Here is a 25,340-nt window from a genome sequence, read left to right on the forward strand (position 1 = left end):
ATTTTCTGAGATGAATACTAGGAGGGAAAAGGGACAATTAACCAATGAAAGAATGGTAAATCTTACAGAAGTTAAAAAGAGAGAGTAGACCCTTGTCATTCAGTCTAAGAATTTTAATGACAAACTTAAACAATGGGATTGTATTTGTTTTAAAGATTTTATTTATTTATTTGACAGAGATCACAAGTAGGCAGAAAGGCAGGCAGAGAGAGGGGGGAGAAGCCGGCTCCCTGCCAAGCAGAGAGCCCGACGTGGGGCTTGATCCCAGGACCCTGGGATCATGACCCAAGCCGAAGGCAGAGGCCCTAACCCACTGAGCCACCCAGGTGCCCCTGGGGTTCTCTTTTGTACTAATTAGATTCATACAAAGTAAAGTTAAGGGTGTGGAGAAGTAGTCCATGTATAGTTGGGAATTCAGACTGTAATTACTCTTGGGGCAATTTTGGCCAACATCTATCAGTTTTAAACATAGTGGATCATGAGGAATAATGCACTTGTCAAGCATATTTGCCTAAGAAATTAAAAATAAATGTAGAGGGATGTATATTGCCTTACTGTTTGTAGAAGAAGAAATAACTACTAGGAAAGACCTAAATGTCCATCAGTGGAGACGTGGCAAAAGCTCATGCGATGGACTACTATCCTGCCACAAAAAAAAAGTGGCTCCAAAATACAGTATTTGAAGAAAGATGTAAAATAGTACATTTGGCTCTGTGTGTATACTTTTTAAAAGCTATGCATTTATGTGCTTTGTGCACATGAAAGAATCTTCTAAAGGTACCTCCAAGCTGGGGAACTTGAGGAAGGAGATAATTCTCATGTTATATTTTCCTTTCCTATTTGAAGTTGGTCTTTTGGCCAAGATCGGGTGAAGTTGTGCACACTACTGACATTAACTCTGAATGTGGCAGTGAACTTCCCTGTTGGACAGTCTCTGACCATGTCTCATTCTCAGAATAGAATCTAGAAATACTAATTAGACTGCTAACATCTGTATAGGAGATAAGCCCAAAAAGACTCTTGATACGCATGACCAAGAGCATCCCAGAAGGTTTACCAAGTTCTTTTCTTAAAAGACAGCTCGTTTTTATTTGAAAACACTGTGGGTTGTTGTTTTGTTTTTTGTTTTTAAATATGTCATGAGTTCCAGGGCGCCTGGGTGGCTCAGTTGGTTGAGCATCGACTTTTGATTTCAGCTCATGTTATGATCATCAGGGTCATGAGATTGAGCCCCATGTTGGGCTTTGCACTGGGCGTGGAGGCTGCTTAAGATTCTCTCCCTCTCTCTCCTCCCCGCCGTGTGCGTGTGTGTGTGTGTGTGTGTGTGTGCGCGCGTGCTCTCTCAAAACTCAATATATCGTGAATTCCTTTGTCAGAGAGCTTACCCAGATTTTAAATTCTTAAAACCATTTTCAGAATTTTATTGTGATTTATGTCTGGTAGAGATGATTTGGAAAATTCAGTGCCAGTTTATATGTCCTGCCTGTGGTCTACTTTTGGGTTGTTTGGAAGACTGTTCATCCCTTTCTGTGTACTTCTGGACATTTCCATGCAGTTCTAATTCTGCTTTCTGTAGCTGATTCTCCTTCCCCAGCTACTTAAGCTTTCTATTCCATCATGTGTGGAGACAGGAATATTAATGGCTAAGTTCCTACCTCTTAATGAGCGAAATAGTTATTTTCAGCTTCTCAACATTAATAGCTTTGTGATAAACCTCTCTATAGGTGGGCATTTCTCTGCCTTTATGAGTATTTACTTAGAGATTCTTAGCAATACAATTACTAGTTGAACAGTTTTAATTTTTTAAGCTCCTTATGATTTATGGAAATGCTATCCTTTTATGGTCCCTCCAGAAATTTGAGAATGCTTGTCTTATGTATTATGCAGAGAAGAAAATTATCAAAATGACTCCTCAGCTCTGCATATTATACCTTTAACTTTTCTGGTTTGGTAAGTAGACTTTTTTATTGGAAAATTCTTTGATAAGCTATATCTTTCTAGGCAGAAATTTACAGCATATCTCTTGCTTCCTGATACTATGTACAAAATACATACTGAACAGAAATGTGCAGAATAAATTAAGAATGTACCTTGCATTTTTTATTTGGTTATTCTACCATTAGGCAGATGTGGACATGGCATAAAGAAAGGCCAAATTCTGACCTAATACCACAGTATTAGAATTGCAGTTACGTTATAATTCTCTCACTGCTTCTAGAGAAACTTCCAATAGCCATTAGAAATAATACAGGAAAAAAATGGGATTTCAACTCCAATCTTTAGAAGCAGCCATTCTTTTTAAAAAATATTTATTTAATTTCTTTTCAGTGTTCCAGAATTCATTGTTTCTGCATCACACCCAGTGCTCCATGCAATATGTGCCCTCCACAATTCCTACCACAGACTCATCCAACCTCCCAACCCCCTCTCCTCCAAAACCCTCGGTTTGTTTCTTGGAGTCCACAGTCTCTCATGGTTCGTCTCCCCCTCCGATTTCCCCAGCACACTTCTCTCCATCTCCCATGTCCTCCGTGTTATTCCTTACTCCACAAGTAGGTGAAACCATATGATAATTGACTGTCTCTGCTTGACTGATTTCACTCAGTAAGCAGACTTCTTAGTTGAATTCCCATTTGTTTTAAAATGGAACAACTTTTTTTTCTTTTTCTTTTCTTTTTTTTAAACAGTGTTAGTCTTTTGTCTTTTCCCTTGTTGAATTTCCTACTGACCTTCTTTTTCTCTTTGAGTACAAACACTACCAGAAACTCTGGATAAACCAAACTGCCTGAAAGACCATTGTGATTCCTTCCTTTGTTGTGATGTTAAAAGAAAACATGTAGCTTTTTAATTCATTGTTACCTAGTTCCTGTGAGTAAAATCCCGGGAGGAGAATGTGTTAAAATGGGCTTAGACAGTCAGACACTCCTCACAGGCACTTTTGACTCTTCAAGATGTTAATGATGGCCCAGAATAGTGATTGTCCCGAGTCACACGTGTGTAGCTCCCCGTCCCTGTGGAGGAAGGAGTGTGTGTGCGAGTCCGGTTTTGTATTTGACTTCACCTTGAGCCTCTGTCCTTCGCTTCTTCCCCAGAATACGGAATACTGGCTAATTCTAAGTGTTCATTCTTAGGCACATCAGTTGAGTTCCTGTTTTTTTACCAGCAGTCAGTCTGTTTCAGACAAAATATAACTTAACGTAACTTTTTGTTCTGACCAAAATTCAGAGAGTAGGAGAGAGAACAAATTTAATGTGCCTTTTTTTTTTTTTAAAGGGAATTAATATTTAGAAGTAAGGGTCTCTGCAAACAGTGCCTCAGTTTAAAGTGCTTTTAAACCTTAACTGAGTGCTTGGGAAAATGTAGTCAGAATTTTTTTTTAGAGTTTTGTTTTATTATTTTAACCTTGAAGAAGAAAATAATACCAGCTTATTAATGTAAAGGAAAGGCTACCTGACTAGATCTTATCCTCAGAGAAAGTAGGCAGGGGTTATGAACTGAAAATTGAGAGCTACTGGCTGTTTTTAATTCTTCTAGTAGGAAAATGGTGCTTCAACTATCTAATAGAGATGTTGTAAATTAGACACGATATTTGGAAAGTATACTTCCTCAGGGAAATCCTAACCTACCTTCCCCCATGGGGCCAGGAACCTCTTTTCTTTCTTTCTCTCTTTTTTTTTTTTTTTAAACGTTTATTTTTAAGTAGTCTTTACACCCAACTTGGGGCTCAAACTCACAATCTTGAGATCAGGAGTATCAGGAGCAGCATGCGCCACTGACTGAGGCAGTCAGGAGCCCCGGGGCCCAGAATTTCCTTTGCGTACTGTTGTTCATTACTTCTCTTCACTCCCATGGCAGCTCGCTGTGGTTGTGCTCCACACTAGAGTCACTGACTTGCAAATCTACAAAGGCAAGAGCCGGAGCTGTTTTTCCTCCCTCCTCATACTAGCTGGTGCCTGACACATGAGAATCTCACTTAAGTACTTTTTTTAAACCTAACACATTGACACAACTTGGAGTTGGATAACAGCAGTGTTGGTACAGGTGTTCACAAATGCATAGAAAATGATATAAGAGAAATCTATTTTAAACCACTAATCAGAGGAGATTAGAAGTGAGGATGAAACAGTGCTGCAGGAATGAGAGTGAGCTTTTACTTTCTACCCTGTGCTTGTCTATTCTTGAGATACTGCCTTTTCTGTCCGAAATGTGGAGTGTCTGTCCGACCCGTGAAGATTCTGTCTGCGCTGAGTGCTGGTATGTCATGTCGGCATCGGAGAGCCCCCCTGGCCACCTGGGCTTCACCTTGCTTGAGCTTCCGTGTCAACACTTACAAAATGGATTTAATGCCTTCTCCATGTGTTCTTATCTTTTTCATTTTAATAATTTTAGTCCGAAATATTAAACATGTGATTTATATAAACATTAGGAGGTGTTTTATGATTCAAAATGCAGGGAATATATAGTTTAAAGTTTTTCATTGAGGTACACTTGACATATAACATTGTGTTAGTATTAGGTGTATAACATCATTTGATACATGAATTTATTGCAAGAGTATATGCAGTTTATTCTAATGACCTGCATTATATTTCACACTGGCAGCCTATCTTGATTTGACCTGCAAATTTTCATCTGAAATAGTTTATGTATTTAAGTCTTATAAAATATAAAGTTGAAAATGTAGATTAATATCTTTCAGTGCTGAACCATACTGAAAGTGTTCCAATAAGAGACCCAAGTTGCCAGTTTTTTCATTAAAATGTTAATTCACTTCCCTAGTTGGAACAGCCACTTTTTAAGAGGTCAGTAGCCCCATGTGGCTAGTGTGTTCTGAATGTGACACAGCAGTCCCGGAGGCATGTGGGTCTGACTGGCAGGCCAGGGGGTGCCAGCCATCCTCTTGGCTTCACCTTTGGATTCTTGAGCCTGGCAGCCAGTCCAAATTTGCTTATGTCCTTGGCTCTCGAAGTGAAATTTCTTGCTGTCCTGTTTACTGTGGGGATGACTTTGTTGCTCCATATACTGTCCTCTTAGGAGATAGTCTCTGAGTTTGACCAGAAAGCAGAACCACAATGGTCATAATGGACTAAGGATTTATTAGAGGACTTAGATATTATAGGACTTAGATTACGTCACCAGTGGAGGTGAAGGAGGATCACAGAAACCTTACCGAGCAGGCCTCTTGAAGTACTGGTGTGCGTGGACAGTCAGGGCTCACAGGGTGCTCTAGGAAGCGAGAGACATCTGGCTGCGAGGGTCAGGCCTGCAGGGGAGCCGGTGCCTCCCTGAGGTGGATCTGGGCTCGTTTTTTCTCCAGGGCCTGTTGTAGGGTGGGATCACAGATGTGGAATGGAGGAGAGCAAGCTGGAGCTCCATGCTGGCATCTTTGTGTCTGTCCCTCACTGTGTCCAATTATGTCAACCTCATGCTCCGATTTTCTCAGCCCAGCTCCAGGTGAGCTTGGACTTGAGGAGAAGAGTACCGTGTAGAGAAGCTGTGGTAGAAAGTGGGAGGGGGAACCAATCCTGAGACTCCAGTTGGTGGAAGGAATTGTACCTTACCAGATTATTCTAGAGCCTGTCCATGCATTCTGCTCTTTTTCTCGCTTTATGAAGTAGCGAATATGATTTCTAAAATCCTTGGTCTGTGTGGTACCATCCCCATCTGCTGGAATGTCAGAGCTTTGCCGCTCAAAACTAAGCCTTGATGGTTTTGATCACAGGGAGGAAAACTCCCACTGTGTTGTGTGTATGGCAGCTTCTGAATGCAGGTCTTCTTATTTCTTCTTGACTGAAGAAGTAGTGAGTACAATTATGGGGGGAGAGGGAACTGTGCAGAGGTCAGGGGTTAAAGCTGGAATCCACAGCAGGGAGGGTGTTTCTGCTGTGAAGTGAAGAGCCTGGACTAAGTGGGTTCCAAAGCCCCTTCTATTTTTAATATTCTGTGGCTTACTGTATTTAAATTATGATCCCAATTTTGTATTATTGTTAAACTCCTAGTGTCAAATTTAAAATCTTCTAATACCGATTTTTCTTTATAAAAATTTTTAGAAAAGTTTTTGAGTTTATTTAGGGGATATTAAATCCTAGTTACATTACCCTGTTTTATAACCAATGTTTTTCTTGTTCAATATGCTCATTGTAAAACAGACAAAGGGGAAACAGTCCTATGTAGTCCCACTGCTGAGGGATAACTAACATTTTAGCGTATCCAGTATTTTTCTAACACACACACACATATTTATTAAAGTGAAAGCTTTGTGAACACACTAGTAGTGATTTTGCTCTTTCTCTTATCTTTTAGCGTCATTGATTTTATATGTCTCTTTATAAGTCATTGTCTTTTATATGTCTCTAAAGTTACATAGCATATTACTGTGTAAACACACATAATATGGAATTCTTAACCCAGATCCGTGAATAGAGTTCAGGGAATCTAGGAACTTGGATCTAGGTGAATAGATCTTCATTTTCACTAATGTTTACCTGAAATGTAGCATTTATTTTTATTGTAAACATTGGCAGCAAATCACAAAATAGTAGGGCCTAATACTCTGGCAGTTGGTTAAGTGTCTGACTCTTGGTTTCAGCTCAGGTAGTGATTTCAGGGTTATGAGAGTGAGCCCTGCATCTGGCTCAATGACAGGACTGCGCTCAGTGTGGAGTCTGCTTGTCCTTTTCCCTCTGCTCCGAGCCCCCTTGTTTCCCCCTCAAGTAAGTAAAATGTTTGGGGGAAAAAAAATCAGGATGCCTCGGTGACTCAATCCATTAAACGTCTGCCTTCAACTCAGGTCACGATCCCGGGGTTCTGGGATAGAGTCCTGCGTCAGGCTCCCCGCTCAGCAGAGAGTCTACTTTTCCCTCTCTCTCTAAACCACTCCCCAGTTGCACGTTCTCTCTCAAATAAATAAAATCTTCTTAATTATTTTTTTATTTTTTACTTTTTAAAAGATTTTTATTTATTTATTTGATAGACAGAGATCACAAGTAGGCAGAGAGGCAGGCAAAGAGAGAGAGGGAAGCAGGCTCCCTGCTGCACAGAGAGCCTGATGCGGGGCTTAATCCCAGGACCCTGGGATCATGACCTGAGCCAAAGCCAGAGGCTTTAACCCACTGAGCCACCTAGGCGCCCCATCAAATAAATAAAATCTTAAAAAAAAAAAAAACCAAATTATCACTATTTTACATATTTAACAACATTATTCTTAGAAGGTAGCAATAGGCTTTAGCAGACTGCTAAATTGTTCATGGTTTTAAAAGTTAAGAATTTCAAATTATTGGAGATCATTTGCTTACATAGGTGTCTGTTTTAAACACTATTAGAAAGTACCTAAAGTTAAAACTTTTGGCTATATCTGTGATTACTTGGATCTAGAATAAATCTCTGAAGTAAAATCCTTTATCTAATAAGTATCTTTCAGAGCTTTAAGTGGACTTGTCAGATCACTTTTCAGAAACTTACCAGATTAGTCTCTCCATAGTATATGAAAGCACCCAGTCCTTTTAAAAATAGCTGTTATGTTCTCTAGATCTGCTGTGGTTTGGCACTGTAAGGGGTCTCCAACTTTGCATCCTGTTTAAGGAACTTGTGCAAACCCCAAATCTGAACAGGAGAACCTCACACTTGATTGTGTTTAGATCACACTAGTTTTCCATACAGCTCAGGCACGCACAGCCTCTGACAGCATACTGTAGGCCAGGACCCTGGACCAGAGTCTTCAAGACCTTCTGTTTCAGATGCTGCCCCACCGGGAGCCATAGACGAGGTGGAGCTAGACTTGAATCAGCAGTCCTCTCTTGCTTTCCACGGGGAAGAATTTAAGTGGTCGCTTTCAGAAACGCCGCATGCACGTGGCATTGGAGTCTTGAAAACACCAGAATGTGAACTTGACATTTCGCTGAAAAACTGAGAGCTTGGGGGGACGATAATAAGAGAGGAGAGAAGCGAGTGTTAAGAATTGAACCCTTGATAGGATGGGATAGGTTCACTTAAGTGGAAAAAAGAGAATCCACTAATAATTTATGGATGAAACAAGCCTGAGTTGGGACATGCATGAGTGCAGACCTGGCATAAGAAAGTGTCCCAGGGTAGGAGGGAGGCAGAACAGCTTTGTCCCTGGATTTGGATCCCACCTCTGCCACTTAGTAGCTTTGTCACTTTGGTCTTCTCTGGGCCTTGTTTGCTCTCTAGTGGAAAAGATTGAACCAAGTGGTCTTTTAGACCCTTTCCTGCTTTTCTTTGTGGCTGACCCTCATCTGGTGGTGGGGCATTAGGGACTTCTGTCCCAGAAATTCTCATCCTAATGGAAGTAATTACTTGTTTGGTCAGTTCTGGCTAAAGGGCCTGAACTATGCAGAACACTCCTATTGGCAAATGATCAAACACTGATTAGAACCAGCCTTAGCAAAATGTGAGATGTGTTGGAAGGCTCTTGGTATATACCTCACAGAGAGGAAGAAGTGGCTAGAAAACTAAGCAAGGATGCTAAATCCAGGGCCTTCAATCTGGACAAGATCTTGTCTCTTTGCAGCCTCTCCCCAAGTGTGGGTTTCATTTTCTCCTTTTGCACAGTTGCCCTTTTATCTGAGGAAAGGGATATGTTCACATTCTCTAGCATCCTGAAGCTAGGAAATGGTTCTTCCTCCACTATATCTAATTAGAAAAATCTCAGAAAGTACTCCCAGTTAGCTTGGTGTGATTTGTGTCCATACCTGGACTGGCCTTCACTCCTTCCTAGGAATGGGTTATTCTGGCCCAGGTTGGCTCCCATGTTCACCTGTGGATCATCACTGTGATCAGTGAGGCAGAATCCTGCGGGAAGATGGCTTTTGTCTAAAGGGGCCACTTGGGGACGCCTGGGTGGCTCAGTTGGTTAAGCAGCTGCCTTCGGCTCAGGTCATGATCCCAGCGTCCTGGGATCGAGTCCCACATCGGGCTCCTTGCTCCGCAGGGAGCCTGCTTCTCCCTCTGACTCTGCCTGCCACTCTGCCTGTGCTCGCTCTTGTTCTCTCTCTCTCTCTGACAAATAAATAAATAAAATCTTAAAAAAAATAAAATAAAAATAAAGGGACCACTTGGATGCCATAAGAAGAAAAACAGTTCAAACAAAATCCTGGTGTGGGGGAGATTTTTAAAAACATGGCCTAGGAGATTCAGGAATGGGGCAGCAGCAGTCTTGAAATGTGAGTTTGTATACATCCCATTGATCTAAAACAAACAAACAAACCACCACAACCAGTATACCCCACAATGAGATACCAATTCACTCGCACTAGGATGGTCATTGTCAAAACAAGAGAGAAGAGTGTGGGTGAGGATGTGGGGCATTTAGAACACATGTGCACTGCTGAATGTGAAGTGGTACTGCCAGAGTAAAAAGTAGTGTGGGTTTCCCAAAAATAAAACTGAAACGTAGAATTGCCATCAGTTCCACTTCTAGGTATATATGTGAAGGAATTGAACCCATTTTTGTACATCAGTGTTCACAGCAGTACTATTCACAGTAGCCGAAAGGTAGAACTAATGCAAATGTCTGACAGTTGAGTGGGCAAACAGAAGGTATCTACCTACAGTGGGATATTATTCAGCCTAAGGAAGGACATTCTGATACAGGCTACAATGTGAATGAACCTGGGAGATCCTACAAAGTGAACTAAGTCGGACACAAAGGACAGATAATATCTGAGTCTACTTCTTGGAGATTCCTGAAGTAGCTGAATTCATAGAGACAGAAAGTGGTTACCAAGGGACTGGAGATGGGGCTTGTGGGGAGTTAGTGTTTAATAGGCACTGAATTTCAATTTGAGATGAAAGCTTTCTGGCAATACATAGTGTTGACAGGTTACACAAAAATGCAATTTGAATTGTATATTTAAAAATGAATTGTATAGGGGCGCCTGGGTGGCTCAGTGGGTTAAAGCCTCTGGCTTCGGCTCAGGTCATGATCTTTGGATCCTGGGATCGAGCCCCACATCGGGCTCTCCACTCCGCAGGGCACCTGCTTCCTCCCTCTCTCTCTCTACCTGCTTCTCTGCCTACTTGTGATCTCTCTCGTCAAATAAATAAAATCTTTTTTTAAAAAAAGACATATATTTAAAAATGGCTAGAATGGTAAAATTTCATGTATAGTTTACCATAAAACAATTAAAAAAATACAACGTACTTCTTGCATATATGTAATTTGATGTCATAAGTGAAAGTATGTCTGGTGGAATAGACCTATTTGATACCTATTATCTATCTGAAAAATATATAAGCCCATTCTTTAATGGTAGGATATTTTTCACGGTTCCTCTTCTCCTTTTGTCCTATCTCTAGTCTACTTCTCCTATGGAATTTTATCCTAATGTGATATTTTATATTTATGGGTCTTTTGTTGATCATAGGCTGTACTTCTCTGCAAAAAAAAAAAAAAACAGTACATAAATTGAAGTTTTAAATTATTTTCTGTGACTAAATGGCTGTAAGTGTTCTGGATTGCTGTGGTCTTTGCTCGGACAATTGATTAAGACAATCTCAGTGTTACAAATTTTCATAAGATTTTCTTTAATTGTTTGTTGGAAGTGCTTCTTAATGAGATAGATGAGACATTTTCAAAACCCTTGTAATTTTGGATGATTCACTTATTGCTGGAATGACTCAGGGTTTTCAACACCAAATATATTCCTATTTTTTGTTTTTATAGATCTGTGCTCTGAGTAAACTTATTCACATAAATAAATAGATGGGAAATGAAGGAGTTATTAGAGCAGCATCTCTGAGTTGTTTGAACTCCTCGAGTTCTATGCAAAAAATCAGACATCTGTCATTATTTTTAGTCTTGTACATGCTGACAGTTCCATTCACTCCTTCGTATTTGTGACAGAGAAGGAACTGGAAACCATCTAATTTGTGAAAAGATTTGTTACCTAAGTTAACAGTTACTGAATTTCTCAGTTTTTTTAAAGTGTACCGAGAGTACTTTATACGGGTTTTAGATAACTCCTGTGTCTATCGTTGTTTAACTTAAAGACCTTGTTTACCAAAAACATTGGGAAAATTACTGTTAGCTTAAGGGGTGCCTGAGTAGCTCAGTCATTTAAGCATCTGCCTTGACTCAGGTCATGATCCCAGTGTCCTGGGTTTGAACTCCTCATCGGGGTCCCTGCTTGGCAGGGAACCTGCTTCTCCCTCTCCCAGTCCCCCTGCCTGTGCCCCCCCCTTTCTGTCTGTCAAATAAATAAATAAAATCTTTTTAAAAATTTTAAAAATACATCTTTGCCAAGAAAGTATCTTAAAATTCTTTTTATCTTACCACTTGCTTTAAATATGTACTGTCAAAACCTTGGGTCTATAGATTCTAACTTGCTGTGCTTACGGAAAATGTCAACCATAAAATCTAACGAAGTCAGTTCTTATTGTCAAACCAATTAGTTCAATCAGACTTGCCTTTTGTCAGAAAAAGTCTGACTTAATTTTCCCCCGACATTTTATTATGAAGTTTTCTGACATACAGAAAAGCTGAATGAGCTATGAAGTGAACCCCATCCTGCACGCCGTCTGGAGTCTACAGTCAACATTTTGTCAGTTTGCTTTAACACGTACCCACTTAGCTATCCCTTTAACCATTTATCAGTTTGTCGTACTTTCATAAGGTGCTTCAAAGTAAGTTGCAGATGTGGGTATAATTCACCCTTAAATCGTCAGTATGCACGTCATTAAGTAATGTTCAATATTCATTTACAGTTTTTTTTTTAAAGATTTTATTTATTTATTTGACAGAGAACACAAGTAGGCAAAGAGGCAGGCAGAGAGAGAGAGAGAGAGAGAGAGAAGCAGGCTCTGCATTGAGCAGAGAGCCCGATGTGAGGCTCGATCCCAGGATCCTGGGATCATGACCCAGGCCGAAGGCAGAGGCTTTAACCCGCTGAGCCACCCAGGCGCCCCTCATTTACAGTTTTTTGAGGTAAAATGTCTACGGGGTGAAATGCACAGATCCCATATGGATCACTAGACGCATCCCTACAGACGCTCACAGCCGGCCTCATTCCCATCACAATGCCCGTATTACGTCCCCTCACAAAGGGTCCCGTTAGCTCCCTCTGCTCTCCACTTGGTCTCCCGCAGAAGCAACCACCAGATTTCTTTTCACCATGTGTGAGTTTTGTCTGTTCTAGAACTTCAGACAAGAGTACCTAGATAGAATTCCATTTATGGAAAGCTGCTTTTGGTGATTAAGATTCCTCCGTGTTTCATCTATCAGCTTGTTCCTTTTGACCCCTGGGTCCTACTACATGTGCCACATTCTATTCCTGTGTTAATGGTCACTTGGTCTGTCTCCAGGTTTTGGTGGTTGGGAATAAGGCTACTGCTGGCTGTTCAAGTACAGACCTGCTTGTAAACCCATACTTTCATTCCTCTTGGTTGGGAGAACTAGGAGTGGAATTGCTGGGTCATAGAATCGTCTTCTGTTTAGTTGTGTAAGAAATTCGAGACCTTTTTCAAAAGCGATTGCACCACGTGTAATAATGCATGGAAGTTTTGATCGGCCACCCTGAATGCTGGCGGAATGTGGAACCGTTCTTTCTCGTTTCAGACTGGTGGGTGTGGAGTAGTTCCTGTGGTCCAGTTTGCATTTCTTTGACTAATGATGTTGAGTACTTTTTCAAGTGCTTGCTGACCAGTTGCATATCTTTGTGAAATACCTTTTCAATATTTTGCCCTTTTTCAATATTTTGAAAAATATTTTTTTCTTTCATTTTTGAGTTAAGGTTTTATACACTTTACATACACGCCACTTACCAGATCTTATCTGTGGATATTTCCTCCCATTTCGTAGCTTGCCCGATTATTTTCTCAATGATGTCTTGATGAACAGAAGTTTTTAACTTTGATAAGTTCAGTTTATCAAACGTTTTTTCCTCAGTACTTTTTAAAGATTTTTTTAGTGCGAGTGGGGGGAGGGGCAGAGGAAGAAGCAAACTCTAGAGGGAGAGGAGCATGGGGGGAGGGAGAAGCTCTCCACCAAGCAGGGAGCCCGAGTCCCCAGGGCTCCATCCTAGGACCCTAAGATCATGACCTGAGCTGAAGGCAGATGCTTAATGACTGAGCCACCCAGGCACCCCTGAAGTTTTTTCTAATGATCATTGCTTTCTTTGTCCTCGGTAAGAAACCTTTGGTTCTGTCCATTCCCCCACCCCAAGTCACAGAGAGTCTGTGTTTCCTTAAAGAAGTTTTAGTTTTAACTTTTTTAGGTCTCTTTGATCCACATTGAATTAATGTTTATATATGATGTGAGGTGGGGGGTCAAAGTTGATTTCTTTCCCATGTGGTTATGTGGTGGCTCCAGCACCGTGTGTTGAAGGGTCTGTCCCCCCTGAACTGCTCAAAGGCCAGGTATATTGTTGGGCTCGCATTGACCACGTGGATCAATTGGGTGAGAATTTGCTTTCTAACAATATTTAATCTTTCAGTATATGAACATGGTACATGACACTTTAGAATCTAAACATTGTTAATACTCATTTTAAGAATATTGTAGAAACCACTTTTTATTTTCATGGAAATAATTTGTGGACTTTAATTGAAGATTACTCAGGACTAAAATAAGCCAAGGATCCCATTTTTATGGTTGGGCATCAAAAGTCAGTTGTCGTCTTTCCTACCTTAATACCTTAATCTGTAATGTGATAGGACGTATAACTACAGTCCTCTGTAAGTGTTCCCTCAATGTCTTAGCTGTCCTGGATGCTCTCTTGTCTAAACTTGTTTCACCTATGAGCACGCAGGTTGGCATTAAATTATTCTCTCGAGTGTGAACTTCCGGGGAGTTCTGATTAACTCAAGCTTAACCTTTAATGTTTGGTGAATAGTGTAAGAGAAAGTTAATAAGTAAGCCTAGGCCTGAAGGTTGGCTTTGATCTGAGAGGCCACAGGGAGCCATTGAAGGTACTTGTTTAGTGGAGCGAACACGGTGAAAAAAGTGGTGTTGAGTAAGAATGCGGTGAGTTACCTGGAAGAGACAATCTGGGGGCAGAAAAACCCTTTTAAACTTGTGTTCCTCAGTGTAGCCAGCATACCGGGAGTGTTGACATCATTTGGGAGTGTGTTAGGACTGCAAGTTCTGGGTTTGACCCAGACCCACTGCATATGAATCTGTGTTCCAGAAAGATGCCCTTGTCCTTCATGTGCCCCTTAAAGTTTGAGGAGTCCTGCTCTGGAGAAGCCCACAGTCTCCCTGGCTTACGAGGGTTAAGGGACGTAGAGCAAACAGAGGAGTTGAAATGATCTTGAGATGTCTGACCCCTTGCACGTTTGTTCTTTCTCTTTAAGTTGCCAAAATGGATTTTCAAGATCATTTTGGCTTTCTGGATGTTTGGGTGAGAAAATTGTCTTTCAGTCTTTTTAGAAATACATTCTTAGGAATGCTACTTTATGGGCTTGTTAAAACCTTAAGAACCATAAATCATTGACTTAAGTAGACTCGGCTGACTATAAAGTTAGTCATTTGAAAGAATCTAATGGGGACAAACGATCCAGTGTCGTCCTCTCCTGTTCCAGGGACTGGAATCTGGGGATGAAGTTGAGATTTTTGTAAAAGTGCTCCAGTGTGGTTGCTGAACAAACTATATGTGCTGCTTTAAGGCCAAAAGAGGGAAAAGAAAAGAGGGGACAGATCTTACTTTTGCATTGTTGTGATTGTGCAGTTACTAAAGGAATGTGCACTAGCAGCCCGCTAACCTCACATGTTCGCTGTTGGTATTTTTCTGTGTTCCTTTACCAAAAGTTCCATCAGTGCACAGAATTGTCATGTTCTGGTCACGGTATAGATGCAGCTTTGTGGTCTGTTTATGCCATTGGTGTACGTATCTTCTTTCTCCCCAGCGGTTCTCCCTCTTCTCCCTCTCATCTCCGGCCTTCCCAGCTCTGACGTCTGGCTCCTCTTGGGCCCTTTCGCACATTGTTTCCTGTTTGAGTTCACAGGCATTCCTCGTTGCTCGGTGGAGCAGCATTTTGACATTCCAGCCTCCGTTCTCCCACGGCTCGACTCATGCAAACATGTTTACCTTGCTTACCTTCTTCCCTCCTGCCTCCTCAAAATTAGGTCTCTTTTTCCCTAGGATCAGCTTGTGATATCTGCTCTGAACCCAACTCAGGCTTCCCATGGGCCTCAGCCAGCTTTTTGCAATCACCATCAACCCTTGGGCGATGGCTCCTGCCTTCATGGTGTCACAAATGAGGACCTGGCGCTGCTCTCGTCTTACTCCCCTAACTTGCCAGAAAGGACTTTAAATTTTTGAACCAAATTAAGAAACTTAAATCAGAAGCTTTGTATAGGTATGGATAAAGAAAACTTGTAGGAAAAAGCATTTAAGAGAGAGATTGTTCAAAAGGTTGCCTTAGAGTGAGAATTTGCACTTCATCTTGCACTGGTTACCAGCCTTTAGTACATCAGAGTGCCCACCTGGTGCTCAGCAAGAGATCATGAAGACCGGCATCCAGTAAAAAGGGGCAGGTTCCTGCCCAGCATCTGCCATGAGTTTGAGAAGCAAAGAAAAGCTTTTGCTCAGTGAAATGAGCCTTTGAGACCTCTTCCCTAGAGTTAGTGTGGCTGGGAGTGTACTTCTCCAGCTCTCTTTCAGTACAGAGGGAAGAGGTGGAGCAGAATGGGAAGTTGGAGAGATGGGATCAGGCAGCCATTGGAAAGGACTACAAGGTTTCTGGAGGGGCCCCGGGCTGGTACAGTCAGTACAGTGTGTGACTCTTGATCTTGGAGTCATGAGTTTGAGCTCAACGCTGGGTATAAGGATTACTTAAAAAAAAAAAAAAAAAAAAAAAAAAAAAGGAAGTCTTTTGAGTAAAATGTTTCTGAACACAACTGGCTGCAGATGGAGTGATCGTGCAAGCCAGTTCACCCACCGTCTCTGTTTAAGCCTGCTATCCGGGTATGAGTTTGTTTTCACTGAAGTATCACTAACCTAGAGCGTGCTGTTAGTTTCTGGTGTACAGCCTAGTGATCAGACAGTTCTCCATGATACTCAGTGCTTGCCACGGTAAGTAGCGGTGCCATCTGTCCCCATACGTCACCTGCGGTATTGTTAACTGTTTACCCGATGCTGTACTTCTTGTTACTGTAACTGACTCTATTTTTTTATTATTATTTTTTATTTTTTAAATATTTTATTTATTTATTTGACAGAGATCACAAGTAGGCAGAAAGGCAGGCAGAGAGAGAGAGGAGGAAGCAGGCTCCCCACTGAGCAGAGAGAGCCTGATGTGGGGCTCGATCCCAGGACCCTGGGATCATGACCTGAGCCAAAGGCAGAGGCTTTAACCCACTGAGCCACCCAGGCACCCCTCTGTAACTGACTTTAAAATTGGATGTTTGTTCTGGTATAGTTATTAAAATCTGCCCCCTTTCTCTCTCAAAAATGCCTTGGTTTGGATATAAATTATACAGTCACCCTACTGAAAATAGAACACTGATAAAACGCTTTGTGTCAGGCAGTGTACCAGACACTTCATGCGATCCTGAAAGGGAGCTGCAGTTGCAGATAAGAAGAGGCTCAGAATGGCTCAGTAACTTGGCCAAGAACGCACAGTGGCAGACCTTGTGAGCCAAAGCAGGATCCATCAGACGTGTAAAGCTATTTAACTTTTCCCAGCCTGTAGTGTTAAGCATTTAATGGGTATGGGCTCCACTGATTTTTAGGATCTAGTGAAGGAATCCTGCAGTGGTGGTAAAAACCTTTTTCTGGAAGAAACCATGGAATGGAGAATGTCTGGATGAGGCTGGAGGTGATGCCTTCAGTGGGCACGCTGGGAGTGAAGGTCAGGTTGTATTTCGATCCTGGAGTGCCCGGATGCGCTTACACATCAATGTCCTCAAACTGCGTTGCTGCTTGGGCCTCGGTCTGTCAACTTAGGTTGGGTGGGAAGGTTGTGGAAGTGGCATAGATCGTGTCGCTCAGACTTTCACGTGGGTTCATATCAACTGGGAATCTTGTTAAAATGTAGATCCTTTCTGTGGGTCTGGGGGTGGGGTGCATTGAGATTCTGTATTTGTAACAAGCCCCCACGATGCTGGTGCTGCTGGCGGGCCACACTAGACTGTGGGCAGCAAGAATATAGTCGGCGATCAGGTTCCCTTTGCCAGGGGCAGGAGGGTAGTCAGGAGTACAAAATCCTCACTTGAGAGGTTTGGGTGGGGATAGGAGCTTCTGGGCACAGTTGACCTCATTGTGGGGTGGAAGGGACTATACAGATAGCAGGGTTAAGGGGGATTGGATATTTAAATGTGGATGTTTTTAACGGTAGCATTACATTTTTGTAATTAATATGTACAGATTATTTTTCAAGTGTACTTTTAGCTTGTGCAAAGTATGAGCATCGAGCGGCAGGAGGGAGTGTTCTGGGGTGAGGGCAACACCGGCCTGGTGCAGCGGTGAGCGGGGCTTTAGCAAACACAGAGCGCAAGCGAGCAGTGTCTACAGCCAGACGGGAGTAACGTGGATGGATGACACAGCAGCAGATCTCTGAAAGAAAGAAAAGGAGAAGGAAAAAACCACCGAGGGGAGGAGTCCCTCCCACGGACCGGTCATTTCTCCCCTCCCGGCTATGCCTGAGTGCCCCAGGACGTGAGGGTGTACAGTGCAGAGAGCTTGGCTGGCCTCTCCTGCGGCTAACAGCATCACCCCTGCCTCTGCCCACCTGGGACCCTGTCACAGGCAGTCCCAGGTGGGCCGGCTTCCTGTATCTGGTTACTCCTTGTGGAACACAGGAACAAGCGAGGTGGAGAGCTTCCCACCTGGTCTAGGTGGGAGCGGCCTGCCTGCCGAGGCTGGGACTTGGCTCTGCCTTCTCAGAGGGGGAAGCCTTGTGACTACAGGTCATGATGGAAAAGGACTGATGGGGGAGAGAGCACGGAGGCAAAGAGAAAATGGCGGAAGTTCCACCATCTCCGGGCAGAGCTGGACTTTGTTGCTGGAGCTGTGAGTGGTCACAGGAGCAGGGCCTGGGTCCTGGGCAGCACCCCTGAGTGAGGCATCCGTGAGCCTCCCAGCTGGCCGGCGTAGCTCGGAGTGCGCCTGGAAGGCCAGAGAGAGAGTATCAGCAGAGCTGGGTGGGGGGAGCTCCTGAACACTGGAGATCTGATGAGGCAGAATATGGTTGGGACCGTTTCTCCTCCTTCTGTCTCTCCTGTTTTAGCGATGTCGCCCCAGTCTGTCCCTGTGGTTGCTGGAGGGTGGGGGAGCTGGACCTGACAGATCTGCTTATGACTCGGGCCCATCCTGCCGCGGTGAGGGAACGCTGGGGACAGGGATCGTCCTGGTGAGGGCAGTACTTACCTGGGCGTGTGGGTTGTGGGACACCAGAGCAGCCCGGTGGTTCCCTTCCCTCTGCCACAGCTGACCCTCTTTCTCTGTGATAAACTGCTCCAGACAAGCCTGGAGCACCAGGGGCTGTCCCCCAGGGTCCCAGAGTGCTGCGTTTTTCCGAAGGTGATCCTGTTCCAGTGGTAAACACTGCTGTGTCAGGGTGCTGCTCAGGGGCCACTTGGAGCACATAGATTTTTGCTAGCAGGATTGTGAAGCTTTGCATTGGGCTGCAAAACCAGGGCTTGAGCAAGCAGCTGGAGAGAGTCCAGGACTAGAGTGTTTTTGGGTTTGGGGGTGGAGAGCAGAGGGAGGGGAAGGGAGGGGCAGGAGGGCAGAGCTACACAGGCAGGCAGTCGGCTGCTTTGGCTTTGCTGTCAGCGGAGAGGACTTCAGTCCTGCCTGAGGGCCGCTTGGCCACCATTGCTGGAGACCGGAGGGCGCTGCCTCGGAACCCAGACTTACCAGCACTGCACCCGGACTGTTCCAAGTAGCTGTTGTGCTATCTTTTCCCGGGGAGGCAAGTCTCCTCCCTGTCGTCCCCTCCTGCTCCTCCCCCATTCTGTGAGGGATGATGCCGCTCTCTATTGCACGGCTCAGCCGGCTGATGTCACTGGCAGCGGGAAGCATCAGCAGCCTGATCACATGCTGGCCCCGTCTGTAATGCAGACGGGATAGGGGTGTGTATGTGGGGAGGGGGCCGTATGGCAACTGCTCTTGCTCTAACGCCCCCAAAAGTGCAGAGGCAGTGGCCACAGCGTCCAGCCAGCCTGGATGTCTGCTCCTCGGGCTTGGGAAAACTACTATTAATAAGACTTATTGTTGATAATACTGGGGAAAACAGCCCTTAACTCTGGGGTTTCTGCTGTCCTCCTGTCCAAAGCAGACTTCCAGGACTCTGAAGAAACATTTGCAAGCAGGATGCTTTTCCCCACCTCTGCGCAAGATTCTTCCCGGGGCCTCCCAGATGCAAATGACTTGTGCCTTGGCCTGCAGTCCCTCAGTCTCACAGGCTGGGACCGACCCTGGAGCACCCAGGATTCGGATTCCTCAGCCCAGAGCAGCACACACTCGGGTGAGTGCCAGAAAATGAGTTGGCTGGGGGAGGGGGACGCATGGGGTGGCAAGTGAAGACGTCTGTCCACAGCAACAGTTGTTCTCTTCCCCTTTGCATCACTCCCCCCCCCCCCAATACAACATGGAGCTGTTTTGCAAGAGATGAAAATGCTGGCTGTGAGTGTGGCAGGACAGATGGTGGCTCGTAAAGGCAGGCATGGCTTTTCCACTTACCCTGATAAATTCCCTGGAGTTGTTAGTCTGCACCTGTGGTGGCCCTGAGAAGGGTCCCCAAGGTGACAGTCTTGTGCAGAAAAGATCCAGCTAACCCCCTAGTGCCCAGGCCTGTCTTGGAGATGATGAAGCAAAACACTTTTAGGTGGGGGAGGGGGACCTCAGGGGCTGATCACTGGAGGTCCAGATTCTGTTTCTCAGTGGCTTTGAAAACTAGGGGCCTGTATATGAGGATGGGTGGTCCCAGAATCATGGCAGGGGAATAATTTTAACCTCAGGTGAGGCTGCGTGGCACTAGGATATTGAAATTGGCTTAACATATGGGTAAGAGCATTGACCCTGGCTAGGGGTAGGCAGGGTCAGTAGGGTGGAGTAACTCTAAGCTGCAGAGGCTTTGTTTTTCTTTGTGTGAAGGGTAACCAAATGGACAGAGAAGAGCCACTCCCCTTTAGGGCCCCTTGTTGCCTTGGGAGGATTTGATGGGGACAGATTGAAGGGGGTTCTTGGCAACCCCTTGAGCTGCTTCTGGTGAGACCCTCCCAGTGCCCATTTATTTCCTTCTTGTGGTGCACGGGGGTGGAGGTGGGGGTGTTGGCCAGACCCAAGGCTTGGAGTATTCAGGAAGAATGGGAACTTAGGAAATATGATAGGTAACTTAAGATCCACGTATCTTGCTTTATGTGAATTGTGTCTTATTAAAAAGAGTGTCGGCAGCAGATACTTTAGGGAGATGGAAAGGTAGTGGGGGTGGGGCAGCCATTTGCTGTTGATGCCGACTGTGGGATTCACTGAGCCTGCCATCCTTTCCTTGCCTCCCCCGCTCAAGAAACTGGCAGTCAAGGCAGCAAGGTACTGTCTTGTTGATTTCTCTGGCCTCCACCCTATTTGGCGCAGGTCTTTTTTTAGAATGCTTTGCAGAGCCTGGGACTGTTGTGTTTGTTGGCATTTTAATGGCCAGTTGTTTCAGCAAAATCCCATTTGACTGGGGTTAGGGGATTGGATTTTTTTTTTTTTTTAATTTGATTGAGGATAGGGAAGAACTTTGCCATAAGTAACTACGTCTGGATTAAGATAGAATTTCTTGAAGTACTGGCCTTCAGCTGACTCAGGTTTTTCCAGAAAGGTTGGTAGGTGCCCTGTTCCCCCACGCAAGCAAGTATGGTATCCTGTGCCTGGGGATCTTGGCTAAGAGGCCATGGTCACTTCTTTTATGTGGTACTCTGAGGTTGACCTGGATGGCCTATGAATCTGACCTTGTCCTCACTCCCACGGTATCTCAGGAAAAGACGGAGGAGCTCACAGAGGAGGTGGGCACCTGTCTTTGTGATCCACGTTTTACTAAGGCACTATCTTTCACTGACACCGGGTTGGGGTGTGGCCTTTCTTTGGCTCTGTTCTGTCTTAGCTACAAGGGTCCTCTGGAAAGGTATTATAGCACATAGAAGTGCAGGAGGACCCAACTTGGGTCTTGGAGAACATGGCTTGAAAGTTACTGTGAAATTGGGCTATAAAAAAATAGCTTGGACCCAGCCAAAATTTCTCTGGCTTCCATATTACCTGAATGTCTTGTCTTACAGCTGTTTGTCTCCAAAGTGGGGATGGATTTATTTCTCCGCCTTTCATCTCAGGCGTTAGTGACAAATACTGCATGATTCTGTGGATCAAGAAGGGACTGCAGTCTGTGGCCCTAGCATTCACAGGGACTAGAGGGCTGCCGTGGTGGTATGATCTGGCTATGGGCAGGGTTGGTGTAGCTCTGTCTTCCTTTCTGAGAGTTAAAGACACACTCATCCCTAATATCCATGATGTCTTTGAATTTTGCAGTCAAATGCTCTACCACTGAGCTATACCCCCATGTCTTTGAATTTTGAAACTTTGGTGATAGCCATCCCTCTTCTTTCTCTGAGCTCGGGCCCTTCACGGAGAGCTCACATGAGGGTGCTGCCTCCTGGAGTAGGCTGTAGCCCTCCCACCAGCCAGCTGCAGTGCCAGATTGGGCACCCTTGCCAGCAATGCGGGAACACGCAGCCCACATTCCAGTGCCTACACTGCCTTCCCATCTGAAGACCAACTAGCTCACTTTCTTCAGCGGGGAGGAGGTATTTTAACAGCTCTGGACAGTCCGGGAGTCACCCTTGCAGACAGCATGGCACTGGGCTGTCCGTATGGTGCACAAGGTCCGGGCTGCGTCCTCGGGCTCTGCTTGGTGATCTGTTGCCCCAGGCACCCATGGCTTTACCTTTGACCATCCTCTGCCGCTGTTAAGTATTTAGCAGTTTTGGGTGCATGGGTAGAGCTAGCAGGGCTCTTGACTGAATATCTTGGCTCAAATTATTCAACAATCATTGAGTTCTGGCTGTCAGCCACGTACTAGGTTATTCGTCAGTGAATAAAACCCCCATAACTGTCCAGGGACAACCGGTGAGAAGGTGTACTAAATGCTGCATGGTAGTGGCTTCATATCGCTTTCATCAAGCACGACGGGCACTCTCATTTTCTCCCCTAGGTGATACAGGTGTGTACAGAGAGATAGCTAGGTTTCTTTTTTTTTTGCATAGGGACAACCCTTCATTGGGTTCTCAGCATGAGGCTGGTACATGGAGACCTTTCTCAGGGGACTAGGGTCCTTCTGTTACCTGGGTTCCATTGGCCTCAGAGGCCTGCTTGGTTCCACTGGAGGTGGAATCTGGTTTTGAGATTTGTGCCAGCATTGGTTTGGATATGGCACTTTGTGGGGTCCCTCTCTCAAGACAATGCCTACCCTGAGGCCTCACCTGTTGCTGGGAAGGAAGCCCTTTTAATATTAGAAGTGGGTGTTTCCCTTAGACCCCAGGGCATGTGTTTGGCTCTTCCTTTGTCTTCCTGGCAGTGTCTTAAGTCCTGTAATGGAGGAGCAGGGCTCTGAAAGCTGCCCCCAGGAGCTCAGGATGGGGGGTGGAATGCCTAAAAACCACTGGTTACCGACTGCTTCCCACACACAGTCTATCACATAACTTTAATGCCTCCAAAGTTCTGCGAAGTGGGTACAGACATTACTTTTGTTGTAAAGATGAGGAGGTAGGTTCACAGAGGTTGTGAAGTGCCAGAAATCACACAGCTGCCAGAATTCTACCCATGTCTCTTTGGTTCTAAAACTCTTGTGCTTTCTGTTACACCTGCCTTCCTGTAAGCAGAACTTGAACATGTGGATGAGAACACTTGCGTTGGAGTATCTCTGTATCAGCCCTGGGGTTGTCCAGCCAGAAGGGCTGTGTTCCCTTGCCGAGGCCCCTCAAGGCCAGGGCGTGCAGCGGACAGTTCTGACTGCCCTCCACCTGGGTGTCTGCCCATCAGCAGCAGTAGCTGATGGGTCGGTCTTCCTGATCCCACGTGGGGACCCTTGCATGCATAGTATTTACTCAGCAGGAAGGGGCATGGCTGAGAATCTTCTTCGGGTTGGGGGAGCTGGAAGCCAGGGAGTCCTTGTGTGCCTTGTACCGAAGCCCAGCAGGTAGACCAGATGTTCAGGCTGAGGATGCCAGAGGCATCTCTAAAGGCCCCTGTCCTTTAGAAGTTCCTCAGGGATTCTTAACCTGTCAGCCTTCTCTGGTTTCTACCCTGACCACTAACTGGTCAGGTTATGAATGGTATGTTCCCTGTACTGTTACTTGCAGGCTCCCTGTCGGGTGTGCAGGCTGGGTCAGCGTGGGATGAAAGGGGCACTCTTGGCATTTTGCTTCTGCTGCTGTCCTTCCAAGCAGCCTTTCTGAGGTGACATTCAGCCTTTCTGAGGTGACAGAGTTCGGCTTCTCATCCATAGAACATGGTCCTCCTGGGCCTGACCAAGTTCTACAAATCTAATTCACTTATCCACTTTGCCACTTCTGTCCCCAGCATGCAGCACAGTGCCTGGCTCCTGGCTTTTTATAAGGGTGTTTTGAATGAATAATGAATGCCAAGCCACTGTTCTTGTTGTTAATCCTGGGTACTTTTGAACTGTAGATTGGTCAAGGTCTCTTCCATTCTTCTGCCTCCTACTTGTTTTGATCAGCTGGATGGATAGATTTCTTCAAAGATCAGCATCTCTGAACCTTCCTAGATTCTAAAGCATGAAGACACATATTTACAGAAGATTCTGTCGTTCACTAGGACGTGAACACTGTCATGGAGTCAGGCAGTCTACTGAGGGGAGACTGGGGTTGTCCAGCCAGAAGTGCAGAGAAGAGGGAGGGCCTGGGAAGCAGTAAACGTGTGGTGCCTCCTGGATGAAAAAGAAGTTGTGTAGGAGAGCATGTGTACTGCAAGGGTTAAGATAGGAAAGGAGGTATTGTAGGTATGTGGCCCTAAATCTCAGGCTAGAAATAATGGCCCCTGGTCTGGGTTTTTTCCCCATGACTACTCCCAGGAGATAGCAGGCATCTGACTATGATGTCTTGGGCCTGGTCTCTCCCCAAGCTGAGCTCAAACTCAGACACTGTCTTACGATCCCTATATCCCGTGCCAAGCTCTTGCTGCCATTATTGTTGCCACCACCAGACTCGGGGTGACTTTGTACTCTTGGGGAAGGCTTCAGAAAATTCGAACAGTGACTCAGCTGTAAAACCCACAGGAACTGGCATAGAAGGGTGAAAGTGGAGAAAGTTAACAATCGGTCTAAAAATATTACTGCTGATTTGGTCTCCTGTACCCTCGGAGGTAGCTTTAATGAGCTGGAACCCTCTGCCAGGTCCTCTCCTCCCGTGACTTCCCAGAGTGCTGTCTGTCGCTGATGCCGATTCTTGCCAGCATGGGAGTGGGGATGCGTGCCTCTGCTCCAGAAAGCGAACACGGCTTTTCTTAGTCACTTTTGGAAGGCCCAAGTTATATACACTTGGCTACCAGAAGCTCAGACTTCTCCAGTCCCCGAGTTGTGGAGTTGAGGAATAGAGCACAGAGGTCAGGGCCTTGGCTCTCGTTGAAGGGTGACTATGGAATTCTCTCCCACACTTTCCACCCCCCAAGCCATCTGGGTTAATACTCGACATCTGGCCTTGGTGAAGCTCTGTGCCCTGTGATGGGAAGTAGATTTCGAGATAAGTTACTGGCCTGCAACATGAGTGACCTGTCACTTCCACGGGATTTAAGTTATGTAGCTTAAAGAGTGTGTCTTTCCAAAAAATGTACTTCCTATTTTAGGAGAAAGAGGGGAACCTGTCAATTGCCAGCTATTTGGCTCCTTCCCTCCCGATTCTCAGCTGGTAAAAATCAATGCTGGCCGCCCAGCAGCCTTACACCAAGGGAATTATGATCTCATGGCCTGGGCCGGGAGTAAGTCAGGTTCCATCTCTTGAAATAAGGTGCCATCTTCCCCAGAAGCTTTTCCTTTGATCTGTAGTTATTGACAGAACTACCTGGCCAGGCCCTGTGTGAGCTGACTATAGGACAGGTCACTCCAGGGCATCTGACCATAGGTGACAGTTTCCAGAAACCTGGTTCCTTCTGTGGGTTGAAGGAAATATCAGAACATCTGGAAGACCCTATGCCTCTTCATACAAGATTTTGTCTTCCCTATATCTTCTAGTCAAACTCCATATCCTTGGCCCCTTCCACTGTAATATTTGCAAGAAACTGCATGGAGGGGCTGATGTGACCCAGCTGTGTTAATCCCGGGGCCTTCTGATCTTAGGTCTGCTGGATGGCCTTGTCACTTCCAGAGCTATCAGTTGAAGCCCCTTGACC

The 25,340-nt window shown here is 45.0% G+C and overlaps 1 protein-coding gene across 11 annotated transcripts in view; it reads left to right on the forward strand.

The window, feature by feature from the left end:
* CPEB1 (cytoplasmic polyadenylation element binding protein 1) overlaps positions 1-25,340 on the forward strand; it is a 96,496-nt gene that overhangs the window by 52,140 nt on the left and 19,016 nt on the right. For 4 of the 11 annotated variants that reach the window (XM_045067194.1, XM_004763673.3, XM_004763674.3 and 1 more), the window contains exon 3: positions 19,237-19,428. The exons of 1 other annotated variant lie outside the window; for it this stretch is intronic. In XM_045067194.1, the coding sequence (XP_044923129.1) occupies positions 19,237-19,428 (192 nt within the window). Of the gene's footprint in view, positions 1-17,624; positions 17,970-18,694; positions 18,874-18,940; positions 19,034-19,236; positions 19,429-25,340 lie in introns of those variants that run through there. 6 more of the 11 variants (XM_013062026.2, XM_004763675.3, XM_045067196.1 and 3 more) reach the window with 4 other exon arrangements.

Source organism: Mustela putorius, unplaced genomic scaffold (assembly GCF_011764305.1).
Source record: "Mustela putorius furo isolate JIRA1106 unplaced genomic scaffold, ASM1176430v1.1 tig00003875_pilon_pilon_pilon, whole genome shotgun sequence".
Taxonomy (NCBI): Eukaryota; Metazoa; Chordata; class Mammalia; order Carnivora; family Mustelidae; genus Mustela; species Mustela putorius.